Genomic DNA, 16,793 nt, shown 5'->3' on the forward strand with positions numbered 1-16,793 from the left:
GTTTTCAGAGTACAGAAATGATGGGCTGGATCTAGGATTTGCCTTGCACGAGAGGAAGGGCTCCTTGCACAGATGGTCCCGCCACCCAATTTTGAGGGATTCCCACCTCCCACACATACCACAGCTCACTCCATTCAGCAGGGCCTCCTGACTCTCTGTGTAGCATTTTCAGGGGACCTGCTGTGGGATGGAGGGAGGGGGCAGGCAAGAACACTTCTGTCAGAGCAGTTGCTCCAATGTAAATCTGGTTCCAATCCAACATAATTTAGGGAACCTGGTGTGATACGGGTGAAGGGATTTAGGGAGCTAAAGTAAAGGACGGTGGACCTTTCATGTGCAGGCCTATGTGTGTTTAATGTCAAGGAACTTGAGGACCGTGAGCATAGGTTGACCAAATCTAAATGGGGACAAGCAGACCATTTATACCAGAAATTTCAAATTTATACGGCAACATGGTGCTCGTAAGCTCTTCTGATACACCTCAGCTCCAGAGTTTAATGAGACTCAAGGTCTTAGCTCAGTGCTCAGGCACAGGCTTGCAAAAGGTTGCTTGCTGCAGGCCGGGGAAAGATCACAGGGAGCGGAACCTGAAACATACTTCCTGGAAGGGATGACACTATCACCCGCTGGCTCAACAGAACGTAGTGCCATTACACAGTGCCTTTTAATGTGAACACCACAAGTAGCAGTAGTCTAGTCTTCACTGTTTTAAACACATTCCCTTTTCTTTTCTTTTTTACATTTTAATCTATCCATCTTTTATTTGCACTCTTTAATTCTTCTTATGTCTCGCTTTGGAAGGTTAAAATGCACTTTGGTTCCCAAAGGCTTTCTGATTATAGAAGCACAGAGGTGTCTGTTTATATTGTGCAGTAAGATCAGTGACATTTGTCTTAAGTAAATGGGTTTGCCATCAGGGCTAGAAGTCTGGTAATCTCTCAGTAAAACTGCATACCTCTTTTATACCAAACAGAATATATCCATATCAGCTAAATCCTATATATACTATATTTATCTTTCCTGATCAAGGTACTAAATTTAACAGTAATTTTTAATAAACAGAACAATTGCATGCAAGCCTGTAAAATCTGAAGGTGCTAACTTCTTTTGAAATCAGTACAGAAGGTGCTCAAAGCATTCCTTATGCTGACACGTAAAGGAAAGAGTTAGGCTAGATACTGCCTCCGTGACATGCTAGCATTCTGTGTGGAGGGATTAAAAAAAAGTAAGAATGGCATCCATTCATAAAATAGAGTAGCACCTAACCCTGATTACAGTCTGAAGTGGTACAACCCCAGAAACAGAAATACCATGCCAGTGAACTGGACCATACTCTCACCTAAACTCTGTTTACAGAGTTTTTGTGAAGATACAATGGGAGGAACATTGTAATCTACTTTATATACTGAAAGTGCTACAGCAGTGGTTAAAAATACTGCTGTAGATCTCCGTCATGCCACAAACGTAGGCACTTGCTTCTCCAGTGTCTTGTCACTCAGAGAAGGCACAAAAGCAACCAGATAATCCTGATGCTTGCATTCTTTTCCCAACTGTCCTTCACTCCCTATCCAGGAAAGTTTAACTTTTCTGCCAGTTCTGAGTAGGGCCAAAGGGGATATATATAAATAAAATGATGTAACTATCACCCCTGACAGGAAGTACTTGTCCACTTCTGCTCTCCTGGACCTTTCCCAGCTGTGCTAGCAGAAATCCCTGACAGGAAGGAAGGTGCCAGAGATCACACGTGTGAATGCACCCAACCTTGGGGTTAAAGTGTAGGAGTAAGCCAGGCATTAGTTGGTGGCCTCAATATAGTATCCATGCACAATATATGCACAATCTGAACTGATTTGGTTACTAGTTAGAAGTAACCAGCATATGTTGTATAGGATTAGCCAGGTAATCCCTCAGCCAGGCCAGGTATAGTGAATTGTTACACCAGTGTGGGTGTTCAGGTTATCCCCAAGGCCGCTGATCTCCCACATGCCACCTTTGTTTTGCTTTCATCACTAATAGCTGGGCAGCTCCATCCTCCACCACCACCATATTCAGCCACCTGTACTGGTGCTTCAAACAGAGTGACATTTCCTCTAAGAAGGACTCTAGTGGGTTCACGGAACAGGCACAGCCAAGGACAGCCTGCTTGGGGAGGTCCTTCCTGGAAGAATTGCCCTCCCAGGCGTAAATTATATGAAAGAGCACACCCTCTTTATCTAGGCTAGATTTCACTAACCTTATGTTAAGGCGCCTCCTCCAGGCCATTCAATAATTTTTTCCTGAAAATAAAGTAAGAGCCCGTTGAAATGTTACACTGTGAATGCCAAATGACTTAGTCAACTTGCCTCTCATGTACTGTGACTGTTTATGTTGGCTGTATCCTGACAGGACTCGAAGTATATGGTAGAGTTGCGGAGATGTTCTCAGAAGCTTTTTTAGCTGTTCTGCTGTGTACAACTCTGGTTACCCTCCATGCTCAAAATGATGACGATGTGACTTCCTGTGCAGGTAAAAGCACAAATGTAAAAAGCTCAACCTACTTCATTGTCTTTTTCTTCCACCTTTTTTTCTGTCATACTTATGGAACAATCTTTGTTCACTACAATTATACAACCTGGGGGCATGGAGTACATGCAGAAGTGATCCTCGTCCTAACCAATGTGCTTCTTTTACCTTTAGAAAGTCAAATGTTTGTGAACCACCCAGAGAGCTTCGGCTCTGGGTAAATATCTATGGCCATAGATATTTCTATGGGTACAGAAATATCATGAATGAATGAAATGAAATGTCACATGTCTCTCTAAAAGTGGATAGAATAACATTTGAGCAGTTGTTTCTCCTTCAAGCTACCAAGACGCAAATTTGATATCAGGAAAATTAACTAGAGGTGTAATCCTCTGCATGTTTAGACTGAAAAAGTCCTACAACTTCTAGCATGTCCCAGCCAGCATGGCTAGCTGGGGCATGCTGGCAGATGTAGGACTTTTTCTGTCTAAACATACATAGGATTCCTATACATGCTTACCTCGGAGTAAGTGCCATTGGACTTCTAAGTAGCCATGTATAGCATTGCACTGTAAATAAACTTTGAAAGAGCTGGGAAACAAATTAACCAATGGACATGGCTGTTTCAGGACTGATGTTATTTGCAACTGCTTGCATGGATGTGCTTCATTGTGTCATGCAATATATTAACACTGTATTTGCATAATTGGGAGTCTCAGATTTTCTTCATGCCTTGGCTTTTCTGGATTCAAAATATTTAGCTTGGATATATAAAGCGTACAACAGATCTAACTTGTATGTAAATAGCTATTATAACACATTAGAAGTAATCATAAATATGTTACAGTGACTGTGCAAACACTGGTGAATGTTGGCAGTGTATATAATATATAATATTTATTACATTTTCAGATAAATATATTTTATATAATATAAAATATATAATATTTTATCTATTTTATAATATTGCTCCACCTTTAGGACATACACCAGTATATGCTGATGATCACATTTAGGTGACTGTCAGCATTTACCAGTGTAACTCAAGTCTGTGTTCAGTCATTCACAATAAAGGGAAATGAGCAGTAGAACAAGTGAGAGGGGGGCGGGGGCATGCCACGGCCAGTAGTCGGTTTATGGGGTAGCAGCGGTGGAGGCAGGGGACAACTTGGTCAGTAGTACCATGCAGGTGTGTGGCTGCTGATTGGCCAGAAGACCTGGGCTAGATCTACACTAGTGCTTTTCATTGGTACTGAAGTGCACTGATCACGGTTGGGGCACATTACGCATTCCATACACTGCTTCTGTAGTGTTATTTCCTGCTTTTTATTCCATATTATCCAAAATACCACAACAGATGTCATTGTGTGTGCTACAAGGTATAAATGCACAGTACCGTTAGTTTAGAAAAAAATATGTTGTGGGGCAGGAAGGGAACATGAAAAGTTTATAAAATTAGGCATGGTTTGAAGGAAATTGAGAGAATTTTTCTCTTTCACACACACTACTAGAACTCAGGGTCATTCAGTGAAATTTATTGGCAGTAGTTACAGGCCAGACAAGAGAAAGTCCTTCTTCACACAGTGCCTAACTAACTTACTTGTGGCTGTAAGATTTGGCAGTGGCCACTAGCTTAGTAAGATTAGCCAAATTCATGGGGGATAAAGCTACCAGTGGCTGCTACCCATGAGAACTGTGCTCAGAGGCAGTGTACCACCATATACATGTTGCTGTGGAGGAGAAGAAAAAGGGGAAATACTCTTTTGCCTTCAAGCCCCGCTGTGGGGTTCCCAGAAGCACTTGGCTGGCTCCTGTTGGAAAGAGGATGCTGGACTAGATGGGACCTTTTGTCTCATCCAGCAGGACTCTTCTTATTGCCCCAGGGTAGGGATAGGCAACTTCAGGAGGTCGAGGGGCCATTTTCACCCGCAGGCCCTCCTGTGGACCATACCTCCCCCCCTGCACTGATGGAAAAAAATATATAAAAATACAAATAAATTTAAAAATAGCATCTGGAGTCATGATGGAGCTCCAAAAGGGTCCAAATTAGCTTGTTGTAAAGCAAACTTTGACCCATTTTGGTGCTCTGTAGTAGCTCCAGAGCACTCAAGGGGCCCCAAAAGCTTCAAAATAGCCATACCAGATGCCATTTTTGGTTTTTGTTGTGTTTGTTTGTTTTAATTAACAATTGGGCAGGGGCAGTAGGGGCCATAGGCAGCCCGTGGACTACACACACACACACACACACCACCCTAGAGCATGGTCTGAAGGCAAATGATGCAGCAACTTTGTTGAAGCTAAATGGCTCTAGGTCTGGTGAGTGCTTGGGTGGGAGAACACCTAGGAATGCTATGCAAGTTGCCCTGGGTTCCATCTTGGAAGAGACATGAAATATATTTAGGGAGTATGAATTTTTATGTTTGCAGATCAACAAGAGCCCATTTTCACAGCCAACTCTTGCCAGGGCGAGCACCAGCTACCATGCCAGTGAGCAGAAAGCTGTGTGAGGAGTGAAACCTTGAGTGGGGTGCAGGGTGTCCCTCCCATTTGCAGGTGCATGTTATGCATGCAGGATAGTGTCGTGCTGTTGCTTCCTCTGAGATCAGGGAATATCTCAGACGGCTACCCATATAGAGCAGTCACTGCCCTTATAAACAGGCTCTGCGGTTAATTAACTACACAAGAAATGTGTCCTCTAAAGATGAATGTAAGAGTTGTTGCAGACTGAACAATAAAGCCATGGAGTCTGTGTTCATGCTTTAACAGCTCCTTCATGCTTGCTTCTCTCAGGGAGAGGGGCATTGGCCCTTGTGCTTAGCATGGCATGGGATATGGGATATAGGTATGGGGCAGAAGAGGGACGTTTCAGAAGCCCATCTAGGAATTTTTGCTTTATAACTAATATTTGCTTAGGGATCATGTCTGAGTTTTGTGACACTGAGGGTCACAAAAAAATTCCCTGAGATTGATTCATGATACTGAGTATACCTGAGAGCTTTTCTTGATTACAGGTTACAAATTCATATGGTGTGGGTACACTGCCCGATATCCCTTGACCTGCTGTTATTTTTTTCCAGCTCATAGACTTTCCTGGTGGGAATAAATAATGCTAGTACGAATAATTGTGAGTGCTCAAAGTGCTTCTCACACTTTATTTCAGCGGTTCCTACAACAACCCACTAAGGTAGGTCAGTATTATCAGCTTCATATTGTGACTGTGGCTGACTGAGAGCCAGAGAGAGACCTAGTGAGTTCATGACAGCAGTGAGGTTCAAACCTGCAATTCCTCAGTTTCGGATTAGCTGCTATACTAATGGCATAAAAGGGGGAACAGACTCAAAGTGCCCAGGCCTAGGTACTACTGATACTCAAGCACGTTCTTCCTCGCCTTCTCTCTATTCAGATAAGACTGACTGTCCCATCAGGGTGTATTTTGTGATTGACACATCCGAGAGCATTGCTCTGCAGACTATACCCATCGAGAGTCTGGTGAAACTCGCCAAGAACTTTGTCCAAGAATTCATCAGAAGCCTAGAGAAAGAATTCTACCAGAGCCAAGTGTCCATGACTTGGCAATATGGCGGACTTCACTTTTCAGATGTGGTGATTACCTACAGTGATTTCACCGATGACAAGATCTCATACCTCAAAAAGTTGGGCGACATTGAATACATCGGTCGGGGTACCTTCACCGACTGTGCTCTCTCCAACATGACTGCAAAGATACTTGCCAACACAGCCAGCAATGCCCATGTTGTGAATTATGGGGTTGTTATCACTGATGGCCATGTGACAGGAAGCCCCTGTGGAGGGATGAAGCTGCAAGCGGATAGAGCGCGAGATGCAGGAATCAAGCTCTTTGCAGTGGCCCCTAGCAGAAATGTTTATGAACAAGGGCTCCGAGAAATTGCCAACTCTCCACATGAGCTTTACCGTAGCAACTATAGCACTACACAGAAAGATGGCATCGACGTCGATGTCAGCACTGTCAATAGGATCATCCAAGTTATGGTAAGAATTTATCTGTTCCTTTAGAAAACAAAATTAATGCCCCCACCCTGCCCCTGCGCAGGAACTAAAAATCTCCATCGGTGCCAAAGGGCTTTCAAGGGAAAAAAAAATGGAAGCACAAGTAGCAGGGGGAAGGCCGAAACCTCCCCAAACGACGTGTGGTGGCCCCAGGCCAATTTGGGGCCTTGTACACCTACTTGTGAGTAAACAAGAGAGGGTCAGCTGCTCGTTATATATTTAATGTATCGTGTGGTTTAACCCAAAGGATTCCAGATATTTTGCTGATTTATTTGGCTCACTAGAGCTCACCCTCCAAACTTTCAGGTGACAAGGACTGAGCTGGATTTTTGTTCTTGGCTGAAATAGGCCATCTGGGTGTTTCCCATTTCTGATTAAATTACTTTCGTTTGTTTTTTCCTGATTCTGGCTATAACACACACATTTAGGAACATGGCTACTACAGGCTATTCCTGCTCCTCAAAAGTAAAGTAAATGCCATTTTAAGCACCCCATAATAATCAGTTAAGATCCAGTGATTGTTAATTTTTAACAAGCAAAACATAGTACTTCTTGTGTTCCTGGGTCTGCTACAAGTGGTTTGTCTGTGCTGCTGTTTACAAATACCTGTGAATACCTGACAAATACCTGTCAAATATATGTGAACACACTTGCAGCAAACTTCATAAATCGAGGATGTGAGCTTTCTTTCTAGACTTCTCTCCAAACAGATTCGGCAGGATCTTTAACTCATCGTACTACTTCTGTTAAGCCTAGATATTTAATCAGCCCCACCGCAAAACAGATAAATTGCATGCCCTTTACAATGGAGGCAAAGTCTCTTGTTAGTGGACTGTGCTTTTCTGTCTTCAGAACTGTTACCCTTTACAAGTATCCAGAAACACAAGCCTAATTCTCACTGTCATGGTAAATCCTATGTCTGGACTCTACCACATCAGACCACAGGTGGGATTCATGTGACTGAATCCTCTCTCATGCAAAAAAAATCTTTTCACATAGAAAATTGGCATATTTTCAGGAGAAAGTGTTGCAGCCCAGCCTTTTCCCCAACATGCTAGTTTTCTATGTTGAAGACTTGTTTTGTGCGTGGAAGCATTCCATGATGTAATCCCCCCCCCCCTCGCCTGACCTCCAGTCTAAGCTGGTTCAGACCAGATACAGGATGACCACCTCAGTCACAACTAGGCCTAAGAATAGGAATTATGGGTGAATACATCTAAATATAGTAGAAGGGGTTTGACCACCCCATCTTTGCCCTGAAAACAGATGCAGAACAGCTAACCACGTATTCTTGAGTATTTACCCATTGTTCCTTGTGGTAAAATGCTCCTTTTTATTTTTACGACAGGAGAGTATGATACTCCTTGCTATCACACATGAACAACATGTTATTCAGATCTTGGGGGAAGGGGCAGCTTCCTCCCCGCCCCCTCCCAGTCTGCATAGCAAATAGCAGGGTAACCAGTAACAGAGAGTCCACCCAATAGAGGTATACATGTATTAATTTTTTAAAAACAGTTTTTAACTGTTTTAAAAACAGTTAAAATAGGCAACTATGTAAAAATATAAAGAAAAACATGAAATTATAGATTATAACATTTTATAAGAATAGAATTAAACACAGTAAAAGTGTGTAGCATTATTAAAGCCCTCAATTTGATAGCATTGTTCAGCACAATCTGTAACTGAGAGCAATGTCGGCCACAACTGGAGCAAAGGCAACTGCTGGGCTTTGATACCCACACACTGTGCAGTGTTCCAGGGCATTGTCTTCAGTCCTATATGGGAGTTGTGCTATATATATGCACATATGGGAAGTTTTAGCCACACCATACTGATCTGCTAGTTGGTGACAGTGGCTAGGGGAGCAGCCAGGCTTTAGCTCCTGTCTCTGGTTAAAAGTTGTGCTGCTGAAATGCCTGGCAGGGGCTAGGATATTGCATCTCCCATGATGTAGGAATTCTCCCTTGAGCTCCCAAACTCTGTTCATCAACAAGGAATTGTGCAAAAACCTTGGCTCTCCCCTGTTCTTGAGAGTCATAGCCAAGGCTATGGCAGGGGGCGGGGGAAACGTAGATTGGGCTTGTTACATATATTAAGGGAGCAGCTTTCCTTTCCTTCTTTTCATTCTTTGAAAGAAAAGAGAGAAATATACCTACTTCCCCAAAGCCTCTCATTTCTAGGAGGCTCTACGTTCACTCACCCCTTCTACTATGTGGACTGTGCAGGATCATGACATTCATAAGCCACATCGTGAGCCACATCTTATGAAACACAGAAAAAGGAGAACTTCGATGAGCTCCCTTAAAAGAGCCAAGGACTGATTCACATAGCCCTCTCTGAGTGACAGAGTTATCATAGAGCTTTCCATGGAGTGTCTGAATCCATTTCAGTGCACATGTATGTGTTTTTGTAAATGTTCACGTGTTTGTCCAGAAGTGACACCACATCCTCTTTTAACCTACTCTTCAAAGATTTTCCAGAGCATGCTGAGTCAGACTGGAGTATTAGCCCAAATCCCTGAATATTTATTTATTATTTATTCATTTCATTTCTATACCGCCCAATAGCCAGAGCTCTCTGGGCGGTTCACAAAAATGAAAACCAAAGAGCACACAATAAAACAATACAAAATATATAAAACATTAAAACCACAGTAAACAATACAACCAGAATAAAACCTAGCAGCAATGAATAGGTCAACTTGGGTTGATTTTACATAAACGCTATACATTTCCTTGCCAGGTCAGCAAAAGTAAGTGGCTGGCAGCTATCCAACAAAAGTGTAAGTAGGACTGGGTAATCTGTATTCCGAACACTCAAATTCTGCAGATTATACTGTGCAAATTGAGTAGATTTGCACATAAGCCTGCCTTATACTGAGACCATTGTCCTCCCCCAGTTCTGCTACCTGATTTCTTTTACCTGGGAAGCCAAAGATTGAAGCTGGGGCCTTTTACAGGCAAAGCATGCTGCCTACCACTCAGCTATGCCCCTTCCTTTTACTTTGTAGAATTTATTATGCTTCCAAAATTCACATGTTTGAAAGCATTTTGATTTTCTTGGCAAGATCTGCAGTGGCAAAGGGCAAAGTGAGGAAAGGACATGAAGACAGGTTTTCACGACAAGTAGGACCAAGGGAATCATGAACAGAAACCCAAAGCAGAGCACCACCCATTGACTGGGTTCAGATGATAGCACAGGGAGAAAAAGCCATCGTGGCTTCTCCCCCCACTTCCGTGCAAGCTGCCCGCACAACTGCCATTGGCATAATTCCCAGTATTGCAGTGTGGGTTGGCATATTGTCCGAACCTGAGGATAGCTTCATACCCACTGTACAACCCATGATTTGCACTAGGGGTTGTAGGGTGGGTATGAAGCCAGCTCTGCCGCACCACATGCCGGGTTCAGACAGCACATACCCCATGCTGCATCAGAGGGAATTATGCAAATGGTGGTTGTGTGAGCGGCATGCGCAGGGGTGGGGGCAGAAGCCACGATGGCTTCTTCTCCCTACACAATCATCCGAACACCTGTCACTAAGATGTCTCTATTCCCTCACTGGTTTCCGATCCACACAAGCATTTCTGTGCAGCCATAAAGCCTGGGTGCTTGCTTTAAAATGAGTGGGTGAGCAGTGATGTTCAAAGTGCCAAGTTCAGGGCCAGGACCCATATTTATATGGAAGACATCAAGATAATATGCCGAGTCTGAGATATATGCAAAGGAATGGGTATGCAGAGGAAATACACTGTAGATTCTTCCTACAATTAAATTAACAAATTTTCTTTTTAACCTTTCCCAAACAGAAACATGATGCCTATGGAGAGGTAAGTACCTGAACAGGTTGTTTTCAAACAGCAACACTCCAAGGGTTGGCAAAAACTGCATGCATCTATGGGGATATGCAGCCATAGGCTTCAAGATCATGCTACCTTTTGTATTCACTTACTTAGGAGGAAATTCTGTTTTACTTGGTGAGACTTACTTCCAATAAAACATGTATAGCATGGGCTGCAAATTTGTGAGTCAGTCTTAACTGTTTTATGGATCAGCTTGTTATGGACTTCTTAACCAATGGTACTGTGAATGAGAAAGGGAGAAAAAAACACAAACCCAAATTCAGTAGGTGCCCAGCTCATATTGCAAAATCATGGGGTAGGGATACACAGTTCACAGACCTATAAGAGTACTAATGCATGGTAGCAATCCTAGCCTTCCCTCTAGGAAATAGGACACAACAGGAGCAGAACCCTAAGGGCCATTCAATAGAGCAGTGGGAGTGATAAACCTTTGGAGTTCCACCACTTAAATGCCAGTTTGCATCTTCACCCCAAGGCCTCTTTCGTGAGAGTAAAGATAGAAATTCATCCAGTTCTTCATGATGGAAGCTTCATCTAATTTCCATTTTAATTGTTTTCAGTGCTACAAAATGAGCTGCCTAGAAATTGAAGGCCCATCTGGTCCAAAGGGCTTTCGAGGACAAAAGGTAAGTTCAATAGCCTAACTCAATAGGGCGAATATATAAAGGAAACAAACAAGGGCTGCAATCTACCTGCCAAGGAACTAAATGGAAAAATCTCTTTAGTGGCTCTGAATTACCCAGCACATAATGGGTTCAAGGGTGAATTGCCCTCTGCCCACCAAGAACGTATACTGTACCACTGGGGAATGTTCCATTAGCTGAAAAGAAAGCAGATGGTATTACTTGATTTTGTAAGATAGCAAAATATATGTTGGGGATTCATTTTACACAGACCAGTATAATAATTTCATATGGAGCAAGCTGAGTAGATGGGACCAGAAGCTTGTCCCTGTAACTGTGACCTCTCTGGGGACAGATGGTTTCTCCTTTATTTGCAATATCTTTAGGTCTGGGTTGGGCAACTTGTGACCCTCCAGATGTTTGGGCCTACAGTCCCCATCAGCTCTAGCCAGAATAGCCAATGGTGAGGGATGATGGGAGTTGTAGGCCAAAACATCTTGAGGGGCACAAGTTGTCCATCCCTCCTCTAGCTGATTTCAGAATGCCAGGAAGTATTAAATCCTGTGTCAAGGCTAGGGATGTACGAAAGTGACTTACCTGTTCACGGATGTGGTTCGCGGTGGGGGGGGAGGCGCTCCGTCCCTCCCCCTGGAATCCTCGACGGGGGGGAGGCGATCCGGTCCTCCTCCCCGGAATCCTCGATGGCCAGCTCCGCTCCGCAGCCAGGCCATGGAGCAGCCGGCCAGGGCCATCCGCAGCCGGATTTCTGGCCGCAGATGCAAATGGCACAGATGGTGCAGATGCAAATGGCGGCCGCCACAGCAGCCGTGATAGGCTAAGTAAGAATTTACGTAGCCTATCATGGCTAACCCCGCCCCCCCAAAAAACATGCAGCTATGGCAGCCGCCATTTGCATTCCCTATTTTTCGCCGATTTATCTTACGTAAATATTTACATAAGATAAAATGGTGAAAAAAAGGGGAACGCAAATAGAGTAGTGGACGCTATTTGTGTTCCTTTATTTTTCACCGTTCTAGCCTACGTATTCAACTTCTCACATCATGTGAGATCTGATATGACTGAATTCCTTAAGATATTTCTTCTGAGTTTCTATGACGTATTGCCTAGCACAGAAACTACAAACTGCTGAAATTGCCATTTTATTACAAGGGGTAAAATGCAAGAAATGCAGTTCTGATTGTTCTTATTTGCTTTATTTTGCTTTAAGGGTGCAAAGGGCAACATGGGAGCCCCAGGCATTCCTGGGCTGAAAGGGCGACAGGTGAGTACCTGAAAAATGTGAGGACTCAAATCATTTAACTATTGACACCACACTACACAAACCACTGTGGTCACTTTGGACAGTGGATATTCAAATATTCAGTATCATATTGAGTCATATTTACATTTGAATGCTGGTTTGGGGGCTGGTATTTAACCCTCAAATTAGACTGTGATCCTCACCTGGTATTTGAATTTGATGCTCTCAAACTCCACTTGAGGACAGCCCAGTTAGTACAAGTCTAACTTGTACTAACATGCAGTTTTTCATGTAGAAGTATTTTCAACGTGCTGATGAGAAAAGAGTGCATACAATCTATACGTGCTTATTAACTAAAAGCCAGTTGTATATAATCTTTGTAAATTCTTTGACTTTTAAAAAAATATATACTATTTTATTTATTACATTTCTATATCTCCCAATAACCCAAGCTCTCTGGGCTGTTCACAACAATTAAAACCACAAAATACATAATAAAATACAATATAAAATGTAAAAGTTTAACTACAGTATAAAAGTACAAACCAATGTAAAACATAGCAGCAATGCAGAGATTTAAAATACAATAACAGGTTTAAAACAACAGAGGTAAAAGACTAAAATGTCTGGGAAAATAAAAAGGTTTTCACCTAGTGCTGGAAAGAGAACAATGTAGTCACCAGGCGAGCCTCTCTGGGAAGCTCATTCTACAGCCAGAATGCCACAGCAGAAAAGGCCCTGTTCCTGGTATCCACCCACCTCACTGCCTTTGGGAGGGGCTCCCAGAGAAGGACTGCTGAAGATTATCTTACGGTCCAGGCAGGTACATACGGGAGCAGACTGGCCCCAAACCATTTAGGGCTTTGAAAGTTAGTCACAACACTTTGAATCGGGCCCAGAAATGGACCGGCACCTAGTCCAGATAGAAGAGTACTGGCATAATATGATCACGTTGGCCAATCCCCATTAACAGTCTCACTGCCCTGTTTTGGACCAGCTGAAATTTCTGGACCATTTTTAAATGCATCCCCATGCATTGCAGTAATCCAGACGAGAGGTTACCACAGCATGGATAACTGTAGCTAGGCTAGCTCTGTCCAGATAAGGACATAGTTGGTATATCAGCGTAAGGTGATAAAAAGTACTCTGTGCCACCAAGTCCACCTGTGCCTCAAGTGACAGTTCTGGGTCGAAGAGCACCCTCAAACTACAAACCTGATCCTTTAGGGGGAGTGCAACCCCCTCTAAAATAGGCTGAACATCCCTTAACCAGGCAGATGAACTAACAGTGCCTCCATCTTGTCTGGATTGAGTCTTAGTTTATTGGCCGTCATCCACTCCATTATTCACTCAACACTCCAGCATTTTCATGTAGATGTTGAACAGCATGGGGGATAGAATAGAGCCCTGTGGAACCCCATGACATAGTTGCCAAGGCACAGAGCAATAACCCCCAGCACCACCTTCTGGCATTGGCCATCCAAGTAACAGCAGAACCAGTGCAGTGCCTCCAACTCCCAGCCCAGGCAACCTATACAGATGGATACCATGGCTGATGGTATTGAAAGCCACTGAGAGGTCCAGGAGAATCAACAGGGTCACATTCATCCTGTCCCTCTCCCAACAAAGGTCATCCCAATCCAGATTGGAGTTCTGCATACCTGATACTTACATTTAAAATATATATTCACTCAATTGCTAATTGCACAAATGGCATCACATTTAGGCCTTTGGTCTATGATACAGACTGAGAGCAATTCCAACAAGATTAAAAAAAAAAAAATCTATGTGGCATCTCATTACAAAATGCAATATTGGTACAGATACTGAATGACATAATGATTATAAATTACTATCAATGCAATCCTAAACATGTCTACTCAGACGTAAGCCCCATTATGTTATAACTAATGGTAATGTTTTTCTCTTTAAATATAGGGTGACCCAGGAATTGAAGGTCCAATTGGATATCCTGGTCCCAAGGTAAATAATTTAAGGATTTTTCCTTGTATGTATGTATGTATGTATATATATATATATATATATATATATATATGTCCTAAGCAAGCGAGAGGATACCACCAATAACTGCCATCAGTGGCACTGCAGAAGGCCACAGTGTGTGACCCAGCAGCACTTTGCAAGAAGGAAAAGATAACTGACTATTAGATCAAGATGTGCAAGGACTAGTGGTAGGCAAACGTCTTGTTATGATAGCTGAATGACTGCAGTGTTGAGGAGGGATCCATTCCATGATCCTGGTGAGTATGCAAGAATACCCAAAGCAGTAGCAGTGGATCTATCTCAGGTTTTAGACTGGACCTGGGCATAGGGAACAGACTGGGTGGAAATAGCCCCACTACACAAGAGCAACATCAATGAAGCATGGGAGATACATCACAAATGCACTCACAGTGGAGTAGAACTGCCCAAAACACTGGATGACAGAAAGAATCAGAATTCAAAGTGGAGTGGGTTTATGCAGAGAAATTGTCTCTAAAGAAGACCAGTGTCAGTAAAGGTAATCCAGATATGAGTGTTGCATCTCAGGAATGAAAATGAGGGTGCTTCTGGGCATTGCTGATTTAGCTGTACCCTGTCATTGATATTCCGCTTCAAACAGCATGCAAAACGGCACTGTTCCAGACCACTGGAATCCAAATAACATTCTGTCACATGTGCAGTTTCCATTTTTCCAGCCCCAAATGGTGGGGGGTGATTTTTCGTGGGCCCATGGTGTGTGTGTGTGTGTAGGGGGGAACCTTAAACACTCCCTCCCCCCTCACTACAGTCCTGATTGTGATTGAGCTGCTCCCACCACCCCAGCCCCTGCCTGCCTGGCGGCTGCAATGATATGAAAGAAATAATTATTGGCTCAAGATTTTTTCTCGCCCCCATCCAGATTACCCAAACAGTGTCTTCTAGAGCAAATGAGAGCTAACCCATCAAATTCGGTATCTTTCTTTCAGAGAGTAACTTCCCAAATTCATTACTATGGCTTCTCTATCCAATATTTTACTACCTTAAATATAGCTCATAGTAAGGCGGTTTTCAAGGAATGGGTTTACAGTGTTTCTATCCAATTGGACCTTTGTGCAGTCTCCAGTAACAATATAGCACCATGGTTTGCAAAGACCAAGATTAATTTTGAATATGAAAATTACTTGACTCTTATTTCTAATCTCCGTCTCAGATCAGTTTTAACGTGATGCAGCAGATGAAAACGGCCGTTTTGGAAGGGCATTTTGATGAAACGCCTTATGCGCCTTATGTGGGTTGCACCTCACAAAGGCTGGGAAGAATGGGTTTGGCCACAGCATGAAGAACTTCATCAGGAGGGCTTTAAACTGAATCCTATGGGGAAGGGAGATGTAATGTTGGGGGTAACAATGGACATAGGCGCATGCACTGCAACGGAGAGAACAGCTCTGATAGCGCCCAATAATAGTCTTCAGACACATGTAGGAAGAAAGCCAGACTATGAAGCACATGGTCTTCGATGTCTATATACTAACGCCCAGAGTATGGGAAACAAACAGAACGAACTTGAACTCTTAATACAAGAGGGAAATTATGACCTGATAGGTATAACTGAGACTTGGTGGGATGACTCTCATGACTGGAATAAAGCAATTGAAGGATATAACTTGTTCAAAAAGAACAGGAGGAACAGAAAGGGAGGTGGGGTTGCACTGTATGTGAAAAATACATATCTCTGCACAGAAATACAGGAGGAGGAGCTTGGTAGCCCCATCGAGAGCATCTGGGTTGAAATAAATGGAGCAAAGAATAAAAGGAACCTGGTGGTCGGAGTCTACTACCGGCCACCCAATCAAGGAGAAGACAAGGATGAAACTTTTGAAAAGCAAATAGCCAATGTTTTAAGGAAGCATGATGTAGTAGTAATGGGGGACTTCAATTTCCCCAATATTTGTTGGGAGAGAAATTCTGCAAAACATGGCCCCTCCAGGAAATTCCTGACTTGTGTGGCGGATAACTTCCTCCTACAGAAAGTAGAGGAAGGAACTAGAGGATCGGCTATCCTTGACTTGATCCTAACCAACAGAGATGACTTCGTGGATAAAGTAGCAGTTACAGGAACTCTGGGGGAAAGCGACCATGTTGTGCTTGAGTTCTTGGTTCTAAGAGAAGCAAAAGCCGAGTGTAGTCAAACGAGTACCCTGGATTTTAGGAAAGCTGATTTTCATAAACTCAGAACAATGATCAGTAAGGTCCCATGGCAAGCGATGCTAGCGAGAAAAGGAGTCCAAGATGGGTGGGAGCTTTTAAAAAAGGAAATTCTCAAGGCACAATCACAAACAATTCCAACAAGAAGAAAAGGTGGAAGACAACAGAAGAAACCAATGTGGCTTCACAAAAAGCTTAGGGATGACCTGAAAACAAAAAAGGACACATATAGGAAGTGGAAAGAAGGCCAAGTAACAAAGGAAGAGTACAGGCAGATAGCACAGAATTGCAGGGATGGCGTCAGGAAGGCTAAAGCTGAGAATGAGC

General features: G+C 43.1%; 1 protein-coding gene across 1 annotated transcript in view; it reads left to right on the top strand.

Annotated features, from left to right (window-relative positions):
- Window positions 1-16,793, top strand: part of COL6A2 (collagen type VI alpha 2 chain) — a 72,210-nt gene that overhangs the window by 2,302 nt on the left and 53,115 nt on the right. Inside the window, exons 2-7 of the mRNA XM_084820362.1 lie at window positions 2,386-2,505; window positions 5,906-6,513; window positions 10,341-10,361; window positions 10,955-11,020; window positions 12,246-12,299; window positions 14,217-14,261. Of these exons, the coding sequence (XP_084676488.1) occupies window positions 2,415-2,505; window positions 5,906-6,513; window positions 10,341-10,361; window positions 10,955-11,020; window positions 12,246-12,299; window positions 14,217-14,261 (885 nt within the window). The 5' untranslated portion in view covers window positions 2,386-2,414. The remainder of the gene's footprint in view (window positions 1-2,385; window positions 2,506-5,905; window positions 6,514-10,340; window positions 10,362-10,954; window positions 11,021-12,245; window positions 12,300-14,216; window positions 14,262-16,793) is intronic.

Source organism: Heloderma suspectum, chromosome 1, assembly GCF_057233095.1.
Source record: "Heloderma suspectum isolate Gila_16-S chromosome 1, 16-S_ref, whole genome shotgun sequence".
Classification (NCBI taxonomy): Eukaryota; Metazoa; Chordata; class Lepidosauria; order Squamata; family Helodermatidae; genus Heloderma; species Heloderma suspectum.